Raw genomic sequence first — 23790 nt, forward strand, 5'->3', positions numbered from 1 at the left:
GATGCGTGCGATGTGATGCGGTGACTGCGAGGAGGGAAAACTCATCTCCTGGGATAGTGGTCGGTAATGATCGTTGCCCCGTGGACGAGACGGCTCCACTTACTTGGGCGCCAGGTCGGAGTATCTCGATTCGTGGTGCGACGTGCTCTGGTGGGCGTCGGGGATCCTCTCGCGCTCGCCGTACCCTACCGCCGGCCCGTCGTAGCTCTCGACGTACGCCGCGGGGTGATGCCTGCCGTGGGAGACGTGTTTCTTGTCGTGGACGCTGCAATCAAGACGTTTCCTTGAGACCAGCCCTAATATCAAAATAAGCTCGTCATGCGAGTTAGAGACGACGGGGTGCGTGTCGTACGCTAATAAGCCGCGCGGTGTATCTGTTAGAAACCTCCGGTTCAGCGTTTCCCAAACCTTCTTTGATTCTTTAGTCGGAAAAACCCTTCTCTCCTGAAATTCGACTCGAAGATTTGCGCGATCTGTGTTCGCGTTCCTTCATTTACTCGAGCAACGCCCTTTGGGAAACGCTTCTCCGGGTAGCGTATTAACAGCGGAACTGCGCGCGAGCTCGCAGAATGATAAATTGCGCCTCGACGCTCTCAGCAGATTGCAGTGTCATCGTAGGTTGTCGTTTTGGATGACGTGGATCGGCACGATGGAATTAAGTTGACGCGGGGTTGAATGAGACGGGACGAGACATATATTGGATCGGATTTTAGATCGGGGACCTATATATGCGCTGACTCACTTCGATTCGCTTCGATTTACTCTGTTAATTGAAGATTTGATGGGAAGACTCATACTGTCCATGTATCTAATCACTATGCGAGCTCGGTATACAGTTTCTACGGTCGAAGAAACACTTCCCAGACGATTGTAGCCGGTGCTGTACGCTTAATCTAAAAGCCGTAATCTATCCGCACACGTATGTTCCTCCTAGCGAAGCGCCTAAGCAGAAAATATCAATGCTACGTTAGCGATAGAAGTGTGGTGGAATAAGCAGAAAATAAATCTCAGAATGTTTAACGAAATTCGACACGCAACGTATCATACACCTCGGGCAGAGAAAGAGTTAGGATTTTCGTAAGGGAATGCGTGTTACATGCAGTCGTGTAAAAATTAAGATATTGGCAAAAGACATTCGACATACACTGGAGTAACATAGATTCCTCATTGTTCACCATGTATGTTCTTCTTTCTTCAAATAAGAAGCGCGACGTATATACACGGATGACATTGCAAAAACTTCATGTCATTCGAATACTTTTACTTTCTTTACTCAACTGTGTAAATGTTTATATACCTTGTCTATTCAAACAGTTACTCGATTATAACACATTTATGCCTTCGTATTTCTCTATTAGGAAAAGATATATAATCACGCTGTCGTGTTGGTGTTTTAAGATGAAAAGGAACAATGTTAAAAATAGGCCATTCTTGAAAACAGGCATCTCATTTTAATTCAAATAAAGATTTAATTGTATTATTTATAACAAAGAAAATACAACAACAAAGTATCCATTTATGTATGTCACTCAAGTATTTGTGTAAAAACAATTAACAAATATCAAAAGTACTATCTGAGTGCTATTGTGGTGGTTCATTTTCTTTGTTCTCCGACGATTAAGAGGAAAAGAAGAAATGAATAGAAGAAATATATTTCAAATATTCTCAATTATCAGAAAATGAACCACTGTACGGCTAGTGGAGTGAAAAACGGGATACAGGAAATATTGTGTCGCTTCGAACAACTTATATCGCATAGAGAGTTCCGATGACAAGTTTTATATACATGCATATATCTCGGGATATGTGGGACATGCGAGCGCACTTTGGCTTTGTCGTGGTATACTTACTGAGCGAGGGGTATGTTATCCCTGTCTGCGTACGCGTCATACAAATATTCACTGTAACGGAGCGTGTTAGCGGTTAGATTCCAACAACCATTCCACACATTAGACAGCAACTTTAAACATAATCTAAGCTACCGCGATGGACCGCGACCGACCGATCTAAATAAAAACGAATTTTCCACAATCTCTCGCTGTGACCCGCAGCTAGAGAATTGTAATTGGGGCATTTTTTTAAACACCGAAATAGCGCAAGTAACTTAATTGAAACAGTATTGATTACTTTTCGTAGTACAAAATCATCCTCATTGACTGCAAATAAGTATTGTTAATTAATCCATTGTGTAAGAAAATTCAAACTAAACACAAGGCATATCTTAGGTAATTATCTCTGCTTTGAGACAGACAATAAGTTTCTGAGATCGAGGGAACAATTTCGAACCTGGAAATCCTTTCAGAATTTCCGAGCTCGAAGGAACTTTTTGTAAATGAAAGAGAACGAGGACATGCCGATATCAAGAATGTTACAAAGCGCGAATAAGTACATGCCATGGATATATGGAAGCTCGAGAGTAACTACGAGACGGAAATAAAAGAATTAACAGTTTCTACATAAGTGGTGCTCAGGGATTCGTTGTACGTTGAGGCTCGCAGAGAAAAGAAAGGAAAAAAAGCCTTATCGCCTCCGAAGTTTAACGTATAATGCGTCTCATCTCTTATATTTTATTTCTTTCGGGTTCATAATCGACACCTGGGACGTTAATCAACGGTACGGTGAAATACTCGTGTTTAAATGCACGATCTCGATTGACAATGGATCTACTAAAGACACATTAGTATCTCAAATATCGTCATGCACCATAGATTGGATGAGGAATCAAAAACAATTAGAGAGACGTCTCTTAGGTCGCAGTCGTGAATTGTTATATCAGCTACAGAAAAAGAGTGAAAACTTACGCTTCGACAAGAGGCCCCGGATATGGATCCGACTTTTGGTACAGAGCGCTCAGCTTCACACAGAGCACTATCGTTGGTATGAATAGGACCAAGCACCAACCGACGCTCGCCCAGAAGCCGTTCTATATATAAATGCAAATAGAATCATGAATATTAATTCTGAGCGACATCTGCTTAATTTTGCAACGCGTTGCTTCCACAATACTTTAGTTATCGCCCGGCGCGACAAATTTACGTGTCAACTATGAGACTTCTAAAGGTTGAAAAATTTAATGGAATTTATAGAAAGACCATAATAAACACGTTAGTGCACAGTCTGATAGATACGCGTGGATTTACGAATGCGTACAGCATAAGTGAATACAATACTCACGAATGGATTCAAGATCCTGTTGCATCCTGCCACGAGCGTTGCATTATAAGCATTCGACACGGGAGCACATCTTCCAATCTTGAACATTGCAGATTCAATGACGTGCTCGAGGAAATTGTCCACTTGATGCAGGAATGCATTGCCAAATTTAGTAGCGAGCTATCAACGATAACATTATATTTTAAGTTAACATAAATAACATTAATGTAACACATATTATATTGCAAAAATATCTTTAAAAGAAATGAGACGTACGTATTGAACGTATTCCGGCCCGTCCTTATTTAGGAACTGCTGCGCCTTGGTAACTTCATCCACTAAATCGTGAATGGCGTCCGCCATCGAGCTATGATTGAACTTAATGTTCTCCTGAAGCGCCAGCGCGTTTGCGCTCAATTGCTCGCTGAGCATGGCCATGGGCATGACCAAGTCTCTGTGATAATGTTCCAAGTCATGTGCATTCTTCTCTAAACTGAGCCTGATTTCCTCTTGTCCCTCCGGCAATTTAGCGGAAACCTCCCGCAACTGTTTGGCAAGATGTTCCAAGTTAATATTCGTGATGTTCTCGGCGAGCAGCTCGGCGTACTGATAGAACTTGATGTCGCTGAGACCGCTCTGCGCTAGATCATTCAACTTGGATCTCGCGCTGTCCTTCAGGATCACCACACCGGGAGAGAGGCTGATCTTGCGGCGCAGCTGTTGGATGGTGTCATTGATGTCGTAACGCCCACTGTAATCGCGCAGCGTCTCAACGTCAAACACATTTTTCAGATTCAACACGTTGTAAAGCGTCTCGTTGTGATGGCATTTGCTGTAACAGAAAGAAATCGAGAGTCACACATCGATAAAACTTGTTTTTTTTTCTTTCTTATTCAATGCATGCGAGACAGTTCTATTCTCTTAAAATTATTTTACGTGGCACTTATTACGTAACTGATAATAGAGCCTGATTTTTCATTTGTACTTACGTTACAATGTAGCTCATGTTAATGTGCGCATTAGGATTTTTCGGATAGAGCAATCTCTTGATCTGCACGAGGTCGTCGACCAGCTCGAACATCCTGTTGTCCTTCGGATTCTTTAAAGGCTCGCAGATACCACGTTGAGCCATAACGCCGGTTATCATATGAACAACGGTTATAACCATCAGAACGCTCGTTAAAAGAAATATAATCCACACAGCCCTGCGATTAAAAATATTTTGTAACATTAATGATTACAAAAAAAAGAGAACAGCAATAGCAATTGAATTTACTCCGATAACTTGTGCAACCTACATCATAAGAAACCTTGCACCTGATCCCTTATTACAGCAATCATCTCCGTATCCGTCCGGACGCTTTCCGCAAATACCGCAGAGAAGACCACACGTCAAACACATTAATACAGTCAGAAGAATACCGGATATACCAAGACCAAGATAGTATCTAAAACGAACCAAGTGTATTTGAGGATCATTATAAATTCTATACGTCTGCTATAAATTCTATGCCACACAATGCACATCTATCTCAAGTAAATTCGAACCTGTAGGGCGAATACTGATTTATATTGTTCTGGGCAACTTCTAAATGCCGCATATAAACTTTATCTATGTCGACATTTATCCTGTCGATGAGGGCAGTCATATTATTGGCGATGTTCGCCAGGAAGTTACAGGCTCGCCGGATACTCGCGCTGACCACCGGGATCGTCTGATTAACGGCGTGCTGTATATCCTTCTGAATCTTCAGAAACGAATCCCTGCCCTGGCTCACTTCCGACACTATATTACTCTCCATGAGCACGGTGATGTTATGTAACGCGAATGTAACGTCCGGCAGCTGAAAAGTACCACGGCATGCTTTCAATTGGTATTAATGAAATGTGCGGTAATAAGATTCACCACACATAGAACAGATTAAAAGTCCTCTTGTTGGATCTGAATATTTCGTGCTAAATGCGATCTACAAAGCTACGAGACAAGCCGGAAGACATAAAATTCTCGGAATTTCACAGAATCTAATTCTGCGGGGCACGCGAATGCACGGGGGATATAAATGAAAGGGATACGTATATGTATACGTTGCATGTATACTTTAACGTTTTGAAATATGAATAATGTAAAAAAAAGAATGTGACCGCAATCCGAGGATATACCTTAGTGTAAAGAAGTAAAAGATAAAAAGACTACATGAACATATTTTCATACTGCTAGACTCTTGTACTTTACAATCGTCCTTCTTTCATGTATACACGATGTCCCACTTTTCGCGCATTATCTTTTGACGTCACATTACTCGTGTAATTTTTTCATAACAAAAATACATTATGGAAGATCCTCATTTATCACAGCTTTTCAATATTTAGCATTAAATATCTTTACGGTTAGATTCTTGGTTGGAATTATATCATGGTGAATCCATATGAGAGCAACTGAGAAACGTAGTTTTGTGATTTATTCGGCTCCCGGAAATCTAGGACGCAAAAAGATTTTCTTTTTTAATCGCTCGTAACTCAAAAGTGACCGATGACTCAATATTTTCGCTAAGAAAAAATTATCATATTGACAAAGAAAATTCTGTCGTTAGAAAATAATGTGCGCAAAAAGTAGGACACTGCATACAAAATACATTCTGTCTAATCATTGTTTTACGTAACAACATAAAATTATTGAACAGTTTTCACGCTTATACTCGACACAGAAGTGCAAATAATAAATAATGTGCTCTCAGAAAGAAATTTAACGTACTTATTAAGAAATCTAACGTACACATTCAGCAAATATCTCTACTCGTGCAAATTACTTTGCAAAATTAATCGAATAACGCAAATAAATATATTCATATATAAAACGATATAGATATGAGTAAGGAAACTGCATGCTACTGCTTACAACTTACTAGAAGCTATTTGTGGCAAGCATGGAATCAAATAAATTTATGCAGTATTTCTCCCTCGTACACTAATGATCACGCGATATATCGATAACTACTATTCCGTAACTAATACCCGATATTAATGACGATATTTTGCAATAAATTACAGTAAGCAATAATTGCACTGGTCTACAAAATATATCTATATGTTAAAATGTATCCGAATTTACGAATTATACTCGCACCGATGTGCCATGCATTATATTTTAACTCTTTAGTAATTTAATTAGTCCAAATATTTAATACTATCAATATAAAAATGTTGTGGCAAAGAATTCATATTCGATCTGATCACTTCACAGTAAAATTCGTGACATTAGTGACTTTATTTTTTAAGAAGCCTTATTATGAGCAAACGAAAGCCAAGGCAAGCCTTGTACAAATCTACCGTTTCAATACATTTAAAAATCACTGCTTTCAATGCTCTTAGACCTCGAAATAACATTTGTTTGAGGATAGCGAACGTAATGCCGAGACTACTGAAAAAAATATTTCGTTTCTTTGTCAAATAAATTGTTTTATATATCGAGGTCCGAAGGCATTTTTATTACACTTCATTGCATTGCAAAAAGATTTCTTTCATTGTAAAATCATACCTTTGGGAAGTAACGGTCCATGTACTGCGTGTAAACAAGGAAAATGCTCGTAATTAACCATAGGTAATTAGCTAAAGTAGTATCTACGATAAGAAACGACTTGTCTGCTTACCTTATCGAAGTCCACCTGTACCGACATCTGATTCACTTTGTAGTCGTGCAGAACCCGTTGGCACTTGTCAGTCGTACACGCAGCCAGCGTGTGAAGAAGGTTTTTCTTGACGCCACGAACGACTGAAGGAGCAAATTTTGTTTTTAAGACTATTCTTTGATAAAATGGTTTGTTACAAAAAGCTCATTTATTTACTTAACACAGTATATATGTGTATATTTAAAAAAATATATAAAAAAGCTACGTTAATATATTTGATATTTTTTTGAGCATTTATTCAATTATTGAGCAGTTAATTACGTTGTCATACAGTAGCATATGTAACAATTTAATGAAGAAAAAATACACAGTTATGAAAACACACTGCTCTAAAATGTAAATTTGCTTCAGTAAAAATTTTAATTAAATCGAGCAGCATTCATTATGTTTATATTACGTTAATATATGAATACATTTGGTTTATTGATAAATTATATTTATCTGTACATTAAAAATTTTATATAAAATAATTAATTCATATCTATATAATTTTTATTAACGTATAAAATTTGAGCAAACTTTTAGTTTAAATTCGTAGTTTTTAAGAACTTGTGTTTTGTGCTTTTTTAAAAATATTCAATGATCATGATGATATTCATAGAGATCGATAGACTAATCAAATAAAAAATATACATTTTATATAAGATATCCTAAATGTTCTAAATTTTATATAAATTTGCTTCAAACGTGGAAAATGTAACTTAATTTTTCACAGTTTACTCTGCACAATTCTCTTTCTCATTCTCCGCAAGGAAGAAGAAACAAAGTTGATTGAGTTTGCAATTTCGATAAATAATTTAGAGTTTGGAAAAACGGGCTGCGTACCAATGTCCAATTGACTGGCGTTTATCCGCAATTCCTGCGTTATCTTATTCATCAATCTCAGATCCTCCCTGATCGACTCCAAGCCGGCAACGATGTCGTTTAGATTCGTCAGGGAGACAGCGTGCGAGTATTCTGCCAGTTGCTCGGTAACAATTTTGCCGCTGGCCTGCAGGATATTGTTGAGCGTAACTTCCAGCTCCTCGGGATTGGTCTTGAGCAAATTGTCGATCTCCTGCTTCGTGGTAGTCAAGTAGAGCTTGACGTCCTTCAGGCTAGTCTTGGCTTTGCACGGAAGCTCTTTGGTTCCCTCCTGCATGTACTCGTTCGTCACGAAAGCGCACACCACGCCGAATCTGCAGTTAATTAACCGCGTGTCTATGTTTTATTAGATCGACGGGGCGATACACGGAAATAGAATTCCATTATCGCATTTTATACGAGGCTGCCGTCAAACATATTTGATGTCTCGAATATTAATATTGTATTTTACGAAAGCGGATTAAATTGCGCTTGGAACGATTAAATGTCGAGGAGAGGGGCAAGTTAATTATCGCAGCAAACCCGTGCAACGCATAATGCATTGATATATTCATTAGTATTTCAAGTGAGAGGGAGCAAGTGGATTTCAGGAATTTCCGAGTTTCGAAGAATCATACAATGACATGTATCGATTATAAAATATCATAGGGAGTATGTATTATTTATTTTTGTTCTATTTTTACCGTTGTATAATTAATGAAGTGATTGAGCGAAATTCAATGTTAAATTAAATTAATTATTTTACGTCTAACTTTTTCTTAAAGAGAAATATATAGTTTAATTATCTTTAAAGATTTTTCAGAAATCAGAATCAAAACATAAAAATTCAACAATGGTAGATGCAAAAGAGAAAGTATTTTCAAATTGTTCCGATAAGTTGTATATTACAAGATTTTTGAGACTGCTTAATAAAAAATATCAAAATATAAAAAATCTAAAATCGCACATCCTCTGTATGGTGAATGCAAGAAATTTTATGTATCCAAAGCTTGTACTAACAATAAAACAAAATTGCAAAATCTAGATACAATTTAATACCGATCAATAGCACTATTATATTCTTCTATCATCGAGACTCGAGAGCTTTACTTTTTACCTCGTACGTAGTATAAACGTTATAAAAAAATTAAATAATTTAAGTAAAAATTATATATTTAAGTAATTATCACATAAAAATAATAACGCTGCGTATTAATTAAATGTTTCATCGTTAATTTGAGAACTTTCGCGGATCTCACTACGCAAGTAATTTTTTATATTTCATAACGTTATTATCGTAATATTTTTTAGTTTAAGCAAATGAGTCTTAAAACCAGTCCCGTTTGACCTTAATAATATAATATTTATCAGAGACATAATTTCTCAAACGTTGGGACACAGATGTGAAAGGCTTAACGCGAGTATTCTGAATTATACTCTGGCGACGTTTCTTTCGGTGTGTTTTCTCCGAAAAAAATGGCACTTACAGAATAATAGTGGCGACCCCGATCAACACGATGCTGAGCATAATCTTCCTGCAGTGATCGTGCTTTTTGTCGAAGGGCTGGCTGCGGGCGCCGCAATGCCCCGCGCATCTGCAGCAGCAGAAAAAGAGACCCGCGCAGGGGAGAATAGCTGCCAGGATGAGTCCGATCAGAGCGAGACCGGCTAGTCCACCGTAATGTGTCACTATTATCTTCCACTCCTTAAGAGGGTCCGCGAAAACCGGTACACCGTCGACCAGAGTGATCATACCTGCAAGAGAAGCAGAGGCATGTGTCGCGCGATTATCAACCGCTTTTCCTCGGATATACAATCGTTATACATACTCGCGAGACGCGGCGGATTCAATTAAAAGAAACTGGTTTAGTCGACCGGGTTACGGGCTGACTAAATCGTCTTTCACTGTCTACAACTCCGGTCAGCAGTCTAGAAAAACGGAACGAGTTACTGCAACCCAGCCGAGGAATGCGGGCAACACCAGTTTCTTGGCAACAGCAAAATCTGTCTGCAGGAGTCGAAAGCTCGGGTCAGCGGTTTACGTAACTTTCATGTCGAAAAATCGTCGTTAAAAATGACGAGAAATATACGGAACTAAATTTGTGCTAGAAAGCTTATCAGACGGAACCTCGTTAAGTGAACCGAACAACTCGCCGAACAAGATCTCTGATAAGGTGAACGCTTTCATTGAACTTTCAAGGGATGACGCGTCATAAGGCGGAATCGATTTCTAAAGAAGGAATGCGTATAGCGAATCTGCGTATTCGGAAACAGCTGATAGCCGCGGCGTCCTTTCACGGTGGGGGTGAACGGAGCGGGAGAAACCGGGCCGAACGAGGACGCGTCGAATGTGGGTCATAGGTCAGGGTGCCGGAAGGGTTGCTAGGTCGCAACGGAAAACAACGAGGACGGACGGACGGATAGCGAAAATTTATCTGCCGGGCGATGTAACCCAAGGAAATGGGTCAGAGCTCCAGTCGGTCGGTTGGTTGGCCGGTCGGTCGGTCGGTCGGTCGGTGCCATGGCTGCGTTTCAGATTGCTAGCTGAATCGATCTACATCCGGTGATCTCCTGTGCTCTTTTCTACGCTCGCGTACGCACGCGCGATGTAATCGCGGTCGCGGGTCATAACCGAGATCGCGGGGGTGATACCCAGAGGACCGTCGCGAGTATAACTCATTTCTCCCCCGGGTGGGACACGTCACATCCTAAAGCTGTTCTCAGGCTGCAGCCGACCCGGCGAAGAGGGTAATGCGCAACGAAACGGCCGGGTTAATCCCCGTGACACCGGCGCTCCGTCGATCCGAAGAGATCGCACGCTTGATTTTATATAACGAGATCACGTGCATCTGCGCCGCTCGCTCTAGAAATCGCATTTGTCGCGAATCACCGGTTGCGCGGCCAGTGACGCGTGAAAGGATTCCTCTCTTTCTCTTTGTTCTTATTAGGTTCTTTCTCGGGAAGAGACGCTGATGCTCTTGGCTCTGCGACGAAAATTTCTACGCGAAAATGTAATGGCAGTTAAATGGGAATTTAGTATGCCCAGTAAAGTTGGCAGTTCTTAGAATTTCGATGTAACTGATGGAATTCTGATTCTCTTCTCTAAAGTTCTTAATGCATTTCAAAAAGAATCCTGGCGATTAAATGCAAAAGATGAGAACGTAGAATGCCGATTGCATTATACAGAAATTAACAATGGTAAATGAACTGAGTTCATTTTTGACTAAAAATAATAGAGACCAATACCAATTTCAATTAGAAATAGTAAGTAAGAATTTCAATTATAGACATCTGCAAACTGTAGGTTTGTATTAAATTTTATTTGCTATATACAGTTTTCCATAAAAGAATCAATTATAACTAATTTTATCCAGAGATAAATATCTTTTTCATTACGACCACAGATGAAAATTTATGGAATATAGTTTCAGCGTGAAATATCTCGAGAATAAAAAAAAACGTGAATTAATTTTCTAATAAAGCCTCGTAATTATTTGAAAAGCAATATTGGCTTTGAATACGCCGGTGCTGGTTGATTTAGCAAGACGATTAAATGGATTCCGTCAAATATCCGCCTAATTGGAATTGCACATCTCCATGCCCATCTCCATGATTCTCTCGAAAGCGCAGCTCGTTTGCAGACTGTCGAATCAAAGCGGAGGCCACTGTCAATCAAGTTTCATGAATCGCGGACACGGGGAGGGTTTCGAGGACGACGCTAGTTAGCAATAGGCAGCGGTAATAGCGACAGAAAGAACACGGGTCGTGATTGGACGTTGCACTCGTTAGGGAGCATGTGCACGCAGAGTGAAAACTTGAGCGAGGGGCTGTTTGACGAGTCGCCATTGAGAGCGACTCCGTGCTTCAACTATTCTAAAAATTGAACTTTGAATTCAATCTCCGATAATATCTGACGTAAAACTGATGGGAGGGAAATTTTGTTGCTATTTAAATTCTCGAAGCTCGTTGACCACCGTTATCTATAAATAAGGCAAGCGCGTCAGGCTTTCGCTATGATAAGCAGGGCAGCGCAGGGATGCGTTTTATAGGAGGCGGCAAAATCTATAATCTGTTTTTGACGCGGAAAAGGACGTTGGTGACGTCGCCGGCGTGCAATGACCGTCTGATAAAAAAAGCGCCTCTTCATTGAAGTTGCGCGAACAAAAGAATGACAATCCTGGACTCGCTAACGAGTCTTCATTCTGATTTTTGCGAACAATTCTGAATTCGTTGGAAAAACATATCTCTTTCTCTTTCTCTCTCTCGTGTTCGTCCCTTTCTTTAGGCGCACGCTGGGCGAATGAACCGAGACAACGCCGCAAAAATACATTTTCAGTAAGTTCTGACGCGTAACGTTGCGGCTTGTTACGTAAAAGCGCGCATAGCTATACGCGCTGCGGAGTCGCGTTACATAGGCCAATCTCCTCGGGGCCGCATATTAATTTTCGACGGTCGATTCGCAGACAGAAATATGCCGGAAACGTGTTACGCTCGACAAGACGCGCACCTCGCCTGCGCCGAATTTCCGCGAAACTGGGACACCGCGAATCGGCATGAGAAACGACGACCACTCGGAGAATTTGTCCTCGTTTGTGAGGAAACGACTTGAATTCTCGGGGTTCTCGGTACTTGTTCCCGCTTTCGGGACAATAAACGATCTCTCCCCCCGTTTAAGTTTACGACTAATGGTTTATACGACGGTCTATTTCTACTTCGACTTTTTTAAAATAGGACGTTGAACGCGTATAAAAATGTCGTACTTTCGCGGGTTTAATTTGTATAGGAGCGAAAAATAAATAATGATGCGTTTTTAACAATGCAGAACGGAAGGAGACACCGAAGAGCATCTACGTGGCATCTGCATACAGTAATATGCAGAGTGGATATTTGTGCACCGACGAGCGAGCGAGCCAGTGCAATCGTGCACCTCACGGCAGACTCACTGTCGTGCAGGTAAGGGTTTCGATCGATTTCCCGCAGTCATTGACCTCCATGGTTACGTTAATGCCGCCGTTGCCGCCGTCGCGCGAGTCGAAGTCGCGGTCTTTTAACGGTTCCCACGTTTCCATGTGCAACGATTCCGATTGAATCCGCAAATCCTTTTCCGATAACGAAATAAAGAAACGGAGGTGTTGACAATATTCTGTTTACACTATTCCGCACCTTTCTTTCTTTTTTTTTTCCCAAAACGATCGAGTCGTAAGGAATTGCGAGTAGAAGTTGTTATCGATAATAATATCTAATCGCCAGAGTTAAAAGCGCAAGACGACAAAATCAAACAATTAAGATTGAAATTTTATGCGAAATTCATTTAGCGCGAGGGGATGTCGCGAAATAATCGAGACGCCAGTTTAAAACACCCTTCTCGGCTCTATTATCGGGACTTTCCAGCTGATAATCCCGACGGAGACTTCCGCCATTATCCTAATGAAGAAATCCATTACCTGTCACGGCACGGCAAATATTGGTATATCGAATATTCTGATTGAATGTCCCGATCGAAGTTACTTCTTTCGGTGGTATAGGTAGATGGTGAGCCGATAATGCTATATTTCGTCGGGTTGCATTTTTTCTGAGACGTGCAGGCTTTGTATATTAAAAGTAACATCTACTCCCTGAAATCGGAGATGCAATCTAATTAACCGCGATAAGTTCTCGCGTCATCGACCAACAGCGTTAATCGGAAATGATGGGAAGACGTTTGCGCGATGCAATTAAATGGCGATTAGTTATGCCGCATCATTAGCTTCTATTTGCACGAGTTTCCCGTAATGAGGTCGCTCAGGTGCTTTTTTTAAGGCGATATTGGCAACAAACCGAGGCCTGATCGGGGCAATTAAGCGAATTAAGAGAACGCCGCGGCAAAATTAGCAATCAACTTACGCCGTTGATTGGCTCGCGTTAATGCGGATGTTCCGCGCGACATTAATTAGGAGCCAGAAGATAGCACATGGAAACAGAGGATGTCTCGTGGGAATTCGCAAATGCCCCTATGATTTATGCAGAAGCTATTAGCCGAATTCGGCCGTGATGATGTGCAAGTCACGGCAATTGGTATAAAAGAAAAATGAGGGTAAGAGACACAAGGAGAGCTTTGGTAACCGATATGTATTTGAACGACAAATATCTATATGGCAGCCCTAGCGGGTAAGATCCAGATAAAGCTCGCCCGCACGTCTTCTTATTGAGAAGGATTTCGGTGTCCCAGAATTCCTCTACTACTTTTCTCACACCCTCCCCATTTCCCCCGCCGGCGACGCTTTTTCACGGGTTGTTTACCCGCGAGACCGACGGCAAGTCACACATCTCATTATTTTTAAGAACGGGACACTTCGCGCACCCTTTTTCAGGCTTCAAGCGAGGAAGACGAGAGCTTTCTTTCTTTATTTCTTCTTTTTTTTTTGCGAGCGAAACCACGCGCGAGTTCCAGGGGCGCAGCTCGTCGAGCTCCGTCTTTTCTTACGTTACATACATTCCATTTGCTCGTTCCGGAGAAGTCGCAGGAGCGGGTATGAGCTCGAAGAAAAGCGCATCCATGTGGCGTGCATCTGCAAAACTGCAATTGCGGAGTCGTGTCCGCGTCGCGGAGGCGCAATCGCCGGCGAGCGAGGCCGGGAGTTTCACTCAAGATCCATGATTAATGGCGAAGAAGACATCGGTGAGTCGAACGTGCATCGCAGAATGAAGCAGAATGAAGCAAATAGCACATCACTCTCTCTATTCGCACGTTTACGATTTAAGAATTAATATTTCTACAAAATAATTTTCTATTAATATTTTTCTCTCTAATGAAAAAAATTGCTTTCAGCTGGATTTTATTGCGAAAAAAAAAGTACCTAGTTCTCATTCATTCTCTTTAAACGATGATTCATCTGAGACAGTTCATCGAGAATGGACCGTGAAATTCGACTTCAACCGTCTCGAGGCTATCAAATGTACTTCAGTGCTCGTGTTAACTTCTCTTCAGTGTCCTTAATTGCGCCGGCAAGTAACTAATGACCCCCTTCCCCTTTTACATCAATACATACACACACAGCTGGAAAGTTCATTTCTGCGCTGTAATCATAACAAGACATGCGATGACAGCAACATAACCGTGCACCGTTGCATTTCGTCATGACGCATCGCTTTTCTGAGTAAACGTAACGTACATAACGATTACGTATACGGTACTGACCATTAATCTGCGAACATTCAACGGAAAATTGCCCTCTGAGGTAAAAAGAAGAAAAGATGACGTAAGCATACGCGTTAGAATAAAAAACTTGGATTATTTATATATATCACGCAAATATATATTTATATTATCTTAAAGAGAGTTCTCTTGCAATATAATTTTAATTCTTTTCAGTTACTTTTAATTCTATCTCTAAAATTAAACGTGTGAATGCCGCGCGATGATAATTTCAAAATCGCTAATATTTTTTGAAATCTCGTCTTGATAAATGTTTGTATATTGTAATTTAGCAAGCGGACTTGAATTATGATTTTATAATAATATTCTATTACATCTGTCATCCAATTGAACAAATTATCGAAAAATGTGCGGAAAATTATCGAAATTTTTCAATAATTTTGTACAAAAATATCCGACTGTATCTAAGAGATCTGATGTATATGCAAGGATGTGAGGTGTAATCCTAGAATGGATTTCTAGTGGTAATTTTTATGTTTTACCAGGAACAAGTGTTCCCTCCCCGGATGTTGACTCACGGTCTGTCTAATTGCTACTCGAGCATCAATTGACTCTTCCTGGCGCTTTTTTGGGAGTTGGCCGAAGCTCAAGAAAAATTCTACGCAACGCGACGGGTTGACGGACCCTCGGCTTTAATAAGAAAAACGCGTCGACTTTACTTGTTTATCAGTCAAAAAATATAATCCTGAAAATACTTTACAACTTTCGAATTTATTATATCTACGATTTTTATTTATTGTTTGCCTTTTTACATTCAAGTTTCAATTTCAATTTAATTTTAAGTTTCAATGTACAATATGTATACAAGATGACTCAAATAAAGTGTTACAGATTAATATGTCAGAAACCACTAAATAAAAATACGTGATTCAAACGGCGATTTTATTATTATCAAGGGACCTTTTAAATATTCTACAATTGAATTTTGATACAATTGAAAGAAAGTAGGGAAGTGACTTTTAAAATTTTAAATGGCGTGTGCACGTTAATAAAATTGAGAAAAACAATGAAACAATATCACTAATAAAATTTTAAAAATAATAATCAACCATGTGATTAGTAATCTTTTTTATTTGCTTCAATTAAACGATTATATCAGGTTGGTTAAAAGTTGCAGGATAGTCGCCTTAAATTTTTTTAAAGGGAGACAAAAGAAGCTTACAAAACTGAAACAAAAACGTGTATACGAATCTTTCAGATTTTCTTCAAAATTTCGTTATTTTACAACAATTGTTGCCTATCGAGTTATAAAAGCTCCATCTACGGTAGTGAACTTTAGGACTGGTCGTCGAATAGAGGCGAGCGAGCGCAGGGGTAACACGTCGCAGATTAGTATCTGAAGAGACGAAACTTTGTTACGGGTCTGGAAATCGCAACTTCGAGCTGGCGAACACTCGCGGTCGACACCATCAAGGGCAGCCCGCCAGCCGTGGCGAGGTTTGCACCGGTTATTGCCCTCTCTGCGCTTGTTAAAATCGTCGTCGGCGTCGCGAGAGATATAATTGTTCGCGAGTGGATGATAACAAGGTGAGTGACGCGGGATCAGCGCCGCTAATACGCTCCATTGTACATCCGTAATGCGGGATAACAGTAATTTTCACGGGCGTCTTTTCCGCGTCTTTTCCGCGTCTCGTCGCGATTACGGTACTTTTGTCACCGCGTACGCAAGGCCGGCGCGCGGCGTGGTCACGCAACACCAGCCGTCGACTACGAGCCGGACAGCCGCGCGCATAATTCCTTTTGTGATCGACAGTGACGCACGCACGATTAGCGCACTCGCCTAAACGAGGATGAGAAATGAATTCAAAATTAGTGTAATAAATCTCTCGCGTGCTCTAACGCCACACATCTCGTAGCTATTTTTCATCCTTTGTACTGCCTCTGCTTTCAGTCGCCGAAGTTAAACAGTCTTTTCCACTCGTATATCTATTTTCTGTTGCCGGAGATATTAAGAGATATTCAAAAAATCGTGACAAAATTTTGCAAAACCTAAAAGTTAGTAGATATAAATAATTAAGGACTCTCGATAATGAAATTAACAAGTAGAAGGTGGACTTCGAGAGACTATATAATGCGGTTAACGGTATAAGTTAACATTATAACAATCTTTAATTACTAATAAGGTACGTCGATTTATAATTACGTATCTTATTAATAATTAAAAATTGCTATAACGTTAACTTGCACATGCCATTAACCGCGTTATGCTCTCAAAGCCCTCCTTTTACTTTACAAAAAGTTAGTAAATAAAGTAAAATTCTCCTTCGTCATTCCGCGCAAGAAGCAGGTGAAAAAATTTATTACGAACTGGCTGATACACTGAAATTCTAATTATTACGAGTGCAACATATTAATATTATACGTACGCTGATAATTATCTTATGCGCGAGAATAAGGAATAAATACACACACGTATTTTTTGAGACTTGGATTTTTTTTCTCGACGTGAGAATTTCACGCGAGCGTTATTCTTATTATGTATGCACGCAGGAACGTTCGCGCTGCATTGTGCATAAATATTATAGTGCATGAATATTATAATGCTCCGATCTTAATTGCTGATGTTAACAACCGGTTAATCTCATGAATGTTAAAACACCGAGACGCCAACGATCTCCTCAAATTTTAACACGCGTAATTTTAGATAGTATCATTTCTCGCCGAGGGCTCCGAAGCGCGAAATAAATGATATTTTATTGCAAAAGTACGGAAGAAGTGTCGTCGGCTTTTCGCCGCAATTGTGCAGAATAGATGAAATAATTAAGCCTTCCTCAAATCGTTTGGCGGTTCGGCATCGTTTTTATTGAATGTAAACTGTATATTACAAGCGAGCGTTGTGCGCCGCTATCGAGCACCGATAAATTATGCGTTAAATTAACGAGTTGTCGAGCGCACGCTCCATCGACGCGCGGGATTAACTCGGGTTTAATTGGAACCGACGAGCGTAGGAGAGAAAGTCAAAGTTCACGAGTACACGTGTCGAATCGAGAGAACACGTCTGTGGAACCTTTTATCGGATCACATTATTTGTAAAAAGATGTACATCAAAGAATCAATAATCAACAGATATATGTATATGTTATATCTTGTTGCAACGATTCCTGTTTCCACTATGTTATACTTTATTTACGTCTAACCATCAAAGAGAATTAGTAATATTGATATAATAATAACATCGACAAAATAAATGATGTAAGATTATCAAGAAAGCGAGCGTTTGTTATAGAATTTGAAAGTGATGGCTTTTCAATTTCTTTCTGACAGTGAATTTTTATCGAGCGACTGTTTAATGGATCGTACGCCGAGAGCGTCGTAAAAGCAGACTAATCGAGCTTATCCCTCGAAATCTTGCGGGATTCTTATCTCCGGACGTGCGTCCCGTTTAAATTGTTTCCCGTGGTTTCCGTTCACGGCGGCTGCCCCGGGATTTCCTCGGTCGCGTAATGAGCTCTCGCGTCTCGCGCGTTTGTCTTTATTCAAGGATTCCCGCATACACGCGCGGGGGTACGTATTAATTTCCTGCTATTGTGAGCGCGAAACGTCATGCGGGAGGGTTGACGAGACGCGAATGTGAAATGTGGCAGGCGTTACAAGAGGAGCGATACCAAAAGGATCGTATGCACGTCACGTGACGTCTGCATGTCTGACGATAATGCGATAGTAATAATAAATGGCGTTCACCCTCGGCCCGCGGTGTAGACCGAGAAAAGAAGGCAGGACGTCGGCGTCGTCGCGGCGAAGACGCGGACGAAACGATTTATGACTCGCCTCGCAGGATGTCCCGTAGAGGTGTTTACGTATAAATAAAAAAACCATTCTTCAAAACAAAAATCCTCGCGCGGCAAAATTAATGTCGCCTTATTACGAATATATATTTCTTTTCGACGTTACTTTGTGGGCTTAGACATGTTTATTGATGAAATGTCCGTCTTATTACGTGCTTATTTCGCTTTAACCCCGAGTTTCTGCGTTACGGATGGTTATAGCTCGCAGCCAGCAAAAGCACAACTTCTTACGTGAGGGCCTCAATCCGCGTCAAGTAAACAACTCCGGCACGCCCGCGAGGGGTCTGGCAAATAATATAGGAGTCCGCGAGTTTACCCTATCTCCATGGCTTTCGCTAGCGATGAATGGTCGGCGGGGAACTTAACGGCCGAGGGAAAGATAGAGACGCGCGCGCGCCGCGCCCGCTATTTTCCGGAGAACAATGGCGAAATAGATTTATAGCGAATATATTTATCCGTTTTACAAAAGGATCCTCTCGGGCCGTCTCGCGTCCGATTTTATGTGCGCGGACGGGTCTCCAGGACTCCGCGCCTCCGCGTCGCTTCGCCTCGACGGAACTTGATCCTGGTCGGTCACGGGAACGTCCTCGCGCACACGCGAGTCCTCGTAAAAACTAGTAACCCGTTCCCCGTGAACGCCGAGAACCGGATTCCCATCGGCACACCCCGTATAAGACCGCCTTTATGCGCAATTAACGCAATACGAGCACGGATGTCGGGAGCGAGAGACGAGCATTCATAATATAATAATCGTATTTTCGACGAGCCGCGCATGGTTATCGAAGAATTACCTACGCGGCGAACAAGCCCGCGTCGTTCGTCGAAAACGAAATTTCGACCCGCAAGAAAAATCCTCTCTCTCTCATTCTCTCGAGTCGCGGTTCGCCGTAATAGATCGAGACGCTCGCGTGAAGGAATCTCTCGACCGAGGCTAAACGAGTAAATCAATTTCAAGACGCACTCGGAAACCTTTCAGGCTCCCAAGATAGCGAGCGAAATCCGATTATCCTCGAGACGTCGCAGTTTTCAATGCCGTGGACGTGTGAACAAGCCTCTGTTTCTCTTGTCGTTACCGTAATATTCACAAAAACCGGGTGACGATAAATAAAATTTATTAATTATTTCACGCGCGAGGTCACCGTCGTCCGGTATGGATGATCCAACCCGTCTGGCGATGTAGTCCACGCTGCCAAAGTGGTTTTCTAGATCTAGATCACCTCTAACCTCGGGCCAAATTTTCCAATAGTGATATACTGGGTGTACTGGAAACGCGGGAACGAAGGAAGACGTGAACATCGTTGCATCGATCGAGACAAAGCAACGAGACAAGGTACGAGATTGACCTGTCGTATGAAAAAGCGAACTACTTCTGTGTAACGAGAGTGAATGATAGTCGCAAGAAGTGGATCGCGACGCCTCAAAGAAACGTACAGTTACGATGAAGAGAAAAATATTATCCGACGAACAAACGCGACTATACAGTAGCACTCGAGTAGCATGCAAACGATGTACGTGCGTGTGCATCACGGATACGGGCTTTCTTTCTCGCACGCCGCGTCCGCGCCGGAATAATCGGCAGTTCTTCTCTTTTCAAAGGGATCATCCTCGAGTCTTCTCCTCTATAGGAGTCTCCTCCTCCAGCCAGAGGCAAGGAGGAGGGGAAGAGAGGCGATTCTTCTTTATGAACGAATCTCTATGGTAATTCAGATGGGGGGGAAGGGAAATGAGACGTACAGTCAGCCCGGAAAGCAATCCCGTCTGATAAACTGTTAAAACGATACCTACGGGACATTTTCGACGTTATCACGGAATGATAGCGCTTGCGGTTTGCACGAGCGATTGCTGGGCGTTGCGTTGGATTCGTTCCTTCGATTCGTATTGGAAAAAGAGTCGATGGAAGAGAGCTCGAATTAAGCGGATAAAGGTTCGATTTATTTAACGTAATGCCGAAGGAATGTGCCGCTAAATCACACATCTTATATAACTGCCGCTTTTATAAGAGAGAATAATTTTTGATCTGAGCGCAGCGCGGAGCAGCCGCGGTGTTAATGGTTTCATGGCGAGAGCGATGGGCTGACGCGAGAGAGGCTCTATTGTGGCGAAAGAATATTATTGTCTTTATTGCGTGAGTTAGCCTAACTGTTCACTCCGTGGAGCGCCGCGCAGCTGTCGAGGAAGGAGAGACACATTATACATACTGCGGATTTAATGAATGCGAGAACGCGTGAACCACAATGGACGTACGTAGCTCAAGCGTGCGCGTGTATGTGTGCGTGTGTGTGTTTGTGCACGTAGCATATATCATCCGATAGATAGGGAAAAGGTAAAAGAGTTGCACGCAACTATACTTGCACTATACTGCTATATAACATTCGCTGCTGACTAGAAACTTAAAATTTTGGTTATCTAAAAAAAAATTATCTTTAGAATTATATTTTTGTAACTGCGGAGTACATGCAGTCTTTCCTTAAAAAATCCAGCCGGATTTTATTTTATATATAATCGTAATAAAAATGCATATTCATCGACAGGGTTTTTTTCCGATAGAATTTCAAATATATCGTAGAATGTTATAAGTAACAGTTTAATTTTTGCACTGACGTTTTGGACGAGAGAAAATAGTATTTTAACGATACAAAACAAATAAAACTGTAACAGTTCAATACAATTTCCAATGTCCGGATTTTTCGAAATTGCATGTTTGCCTATTGTAAAATTAATTTTTTTTCGTACTTTTCCAATATTTTCGTCAAAATAAATATAAAAAAATATGGGATAACATTATTATTAAATTGTTATTCAGAATTTAATTAAGGCATATTATTATAAATTTAATTATTTAGATTTTATAGGACACATTTGAAACTGAGAGATCAATATCAATATCCATGATTGCGAATAACTCGTAAACATTCAATTAATACTGTATTGTGGCTTTTCACATTAGTAACTTGTTTTAAATAGTATTGTTAATCTTAAGAAAATGCTACAGGTCTTAAATTTTCGCCAAATTTCCTCTCACAAATCCGTATATAATTCTAAAAGTGAAGAGTGAAAGAGATAAAGATGTATACAATAATAGAGAATAATTCATCTGTTATATAGCACGAGTCATGTAATTGGGACAAATTGTATGTAGTTTGTCTTATTTCGTCGAAGACAGAAAAAGCAAAATGATGCAGGAAAATATTGAATAGTACAATTTGCTTTATTGTCTTACGAATTAATTCTTTTCATAAATTCAAGAATATATTGAGAAAATGTATTGGTAACTGCACTTAAATAAAAAATAGAATTTTTTTATAAATCAATTCTTACAAATATTCTGCGCGAAAATATTAAGATAAGTTTATCAAAAGAAATCAAATTAACGAAATATTTATTTCTAATATATTTTAACATAAAGTATGAAATATCTCGAAACATATATGATACAATTTCATTCAACATATGAACAATTCTTATTCGATGCATAGGAAGTCCATAAGAAAACAAACTTTATCATTCAATTCTTTTCTCTATCTTTTTTATCTTGAACAAAACAAAAGCTACAACCCGTCTCAGTTGTATGACTCACTTAGGTATAATTGATATGTCGTGTAATGTATCGATAACGCGATAAAAACAATAAGATACATGTACGATAATATATCAACACGTTGTGAAAGAACATATTTATGTTTATTACAAAATAAATTGCACTGGTATATTTCGCACAAGTCGGAATGCTAAAAGTCATTAGCGTACAGCCATTGGGGCTACTGCCATCGCATGACTCACGCGCCAGTATGCGTGAGCGTGCGATCTAAGCGGAAAACGCGTGCACGGGGAATACTGAGGAATACGAGGAACAGGCTAGTCTGCACGGCGCGGCGCGTTGATAGTGGTTGTGTCGAAACATCGTAGAACGATGTCAGCGAAAGATTATATCCTTTCTCCCGAGCAGGTATGTACAACAACGTGTTCATTTATTCGGACACAGAATCGAGAAGAATACAGGGTACATTTGCAAGTGAAATGCGGCAGGATACGCGCGTCACTCCGGTCGAAAAGAATCTATCGATATCCACCGGACCACCCGGTATGTGAGGGTTTTACGTACCCGGTATCTATAAAGGGGTTCGAAAGAAACGTTTTCGCCTTGTGCGCCCGTTCAGCCGAACGGCTTTAAGCGCGGCGCGTTGAACTTTCCAGCCGAGATTCTACGCGCGCGCTCCTCTGCATGTGTTTGTATCTGTCCCTATCCAATCTCTCCCTCCTTGCCCCCTCACTCTAAATTGCCACGTGGTGGCAATACTATGGAGGATGGAGATGACACGTACGTGCCGCTCCCACATCGAGAAACTCATCTTTGCGAGCACCTGTGAAACACGTGTCACGCTTCTCGATCTGTAAGACGCAACCCTGGACATGGGGGATCGACGATAAAAAAAAAAATAAATAAAAGATTTCAGCGTGCGAACCAACAACGCCGGATGTCGTTCGCGTGTCGCATCGCGCGTTTCGATCGTTGGGCCCAAGATTTTCTAAAGATGCGCGGTGTGAATTACACATCCGCGTCTCGATTTTCAATCCGCCACACTGTGCGCGTCCTCGTTCGTTGTGTTATTCCCCGTCTCTTCCTCCTACCAGCCAAAATTCTGAATAACAGAATCATCGCGGGTGCCAGGTAGACGACGGAAATGCGTATTTCCGTAAATTCCGGCACGGCGTACCTTTCCGACACGTTGATACATCGCTCGTTGCGTTTATACGTCGCCTGTCGCACGCGCGGGCGCGTTCACGGCTCGTGTTGCATACGTGTGTGTTGCGGCTTCAACGAAAATAGAACAGATCGATGGTGTTTTCAGTAAAACGAGAATAATGTCGCTGCCATTGCTCCTTGCGCACCGATTTATATACACTCCTTTACGCTTTTACTCGCTCCCCCATGCCCTTTCGGCAGCACTGCTTCCCTTCTCATCGACACGTGCGCGTGTTTCTTTCTTCGTCTTCTACACGGGTCGGTCCTTCGATCTTCCGTTGCACAGTGACAAATATTGCGAATCCTACAGCTTTGATCCTTTTACTCGCAAGCGCTTACCAGGACTTTATTTATACAGACGTGAAATATGTCGCTGTCGGGCTC

At 41.0% G+C, this 23790-nt stretch overlaps 1 protein-coding gene and 1 long non-coding RNA gene across 7 annotated transcripts in view; one reads left to right on the plus strand and one right to left on the minus strand.

Annotated features, from left to right (window-relative positions):
- LOC139814108 (prominin-like protein) overlaps positions 1–23790 on the minus strand; it is a 40003-nt gene that overhangs the window by 5464 nt on the left and 10749 nt on the right. For 3 of the 5 annotated variants that reach the window (XR_011732334.1, XM_071780103.1, XM_071780106.1), the window contains exons 2-13: positions 9170–9437; positions 7665–8017; positions 6801–6922; positions 6689–6712; positions 4702–4997; positions 4452–4601; positions 4143–4358; positions 3430–3985; positions 3175–3333; positions 2802–2923; positions 1851–1901; positions 104–265 (exon numbers count right to left, since the gene is read on the minus strand). Coding sequence is in view for 4 of the 5 variants with exons in the window: in XM_071780103.1 (XP_071636204.1) it covers positions 104–265; positions 1851–1901; positions 2802–2923; positions 3175–3333; positions 3430–3985; positions 4143–4358; positions 4452–4601; positions 4702–4997; positions 6689–6712; positions 6801–6922; positions 7665–8017; positions 9170–9437 (2479 nt within the window). In the remaining variant the exon portion in view is untranslated. The remainder of the gene's footprint in view (positions 1–103; positions 266–1850; positions 1902–2801; positions 2924–3174; positions 3334–3429; positions 3986–4142; positions 4359–4451; positions 4602–4701; positions 4998–6688; positions 6713–6800; positions 6923–7664; positions 8018–9169; positions 9438–23790) is intronic. The other 2 variants (XM_071780104.1, XM_071780107.1) reach the window with 2 other exon arrangements.
- On the plus strand, positions 9939–15865 carry LOC139814110 (uncharacterized). Of its 2 annotated transcripts, none has more exons than XR_011732335.1 (3): positions 9939–14409; positions 14491–14666; positions 15363–15865. It is a non-coding gene; the product is annotated as an uncharacterized lncRNA (long non-coding RNA). The 2 variants fall into 2 exon arrangements; XR_011732336.1 differs by having other exon boundaries at positions 9939–14340.

The sequence above is a fragment of the Temnothorax longispinosus genome, chromosome 6 (assembly GCF_030848805.1).
Source record: "Temnothorax longispinosus isolate EJ_2023e chromosome 6, Tlon_JGU_v1, whole genome shotgun sequence".
Classification (NCBI taxonomy): Eukaryota; Metazoa; Arthropoda; class Insecta; order Hymenoptera; family Formicidae; genus Temnothorax; species Temnothorax longispinosus.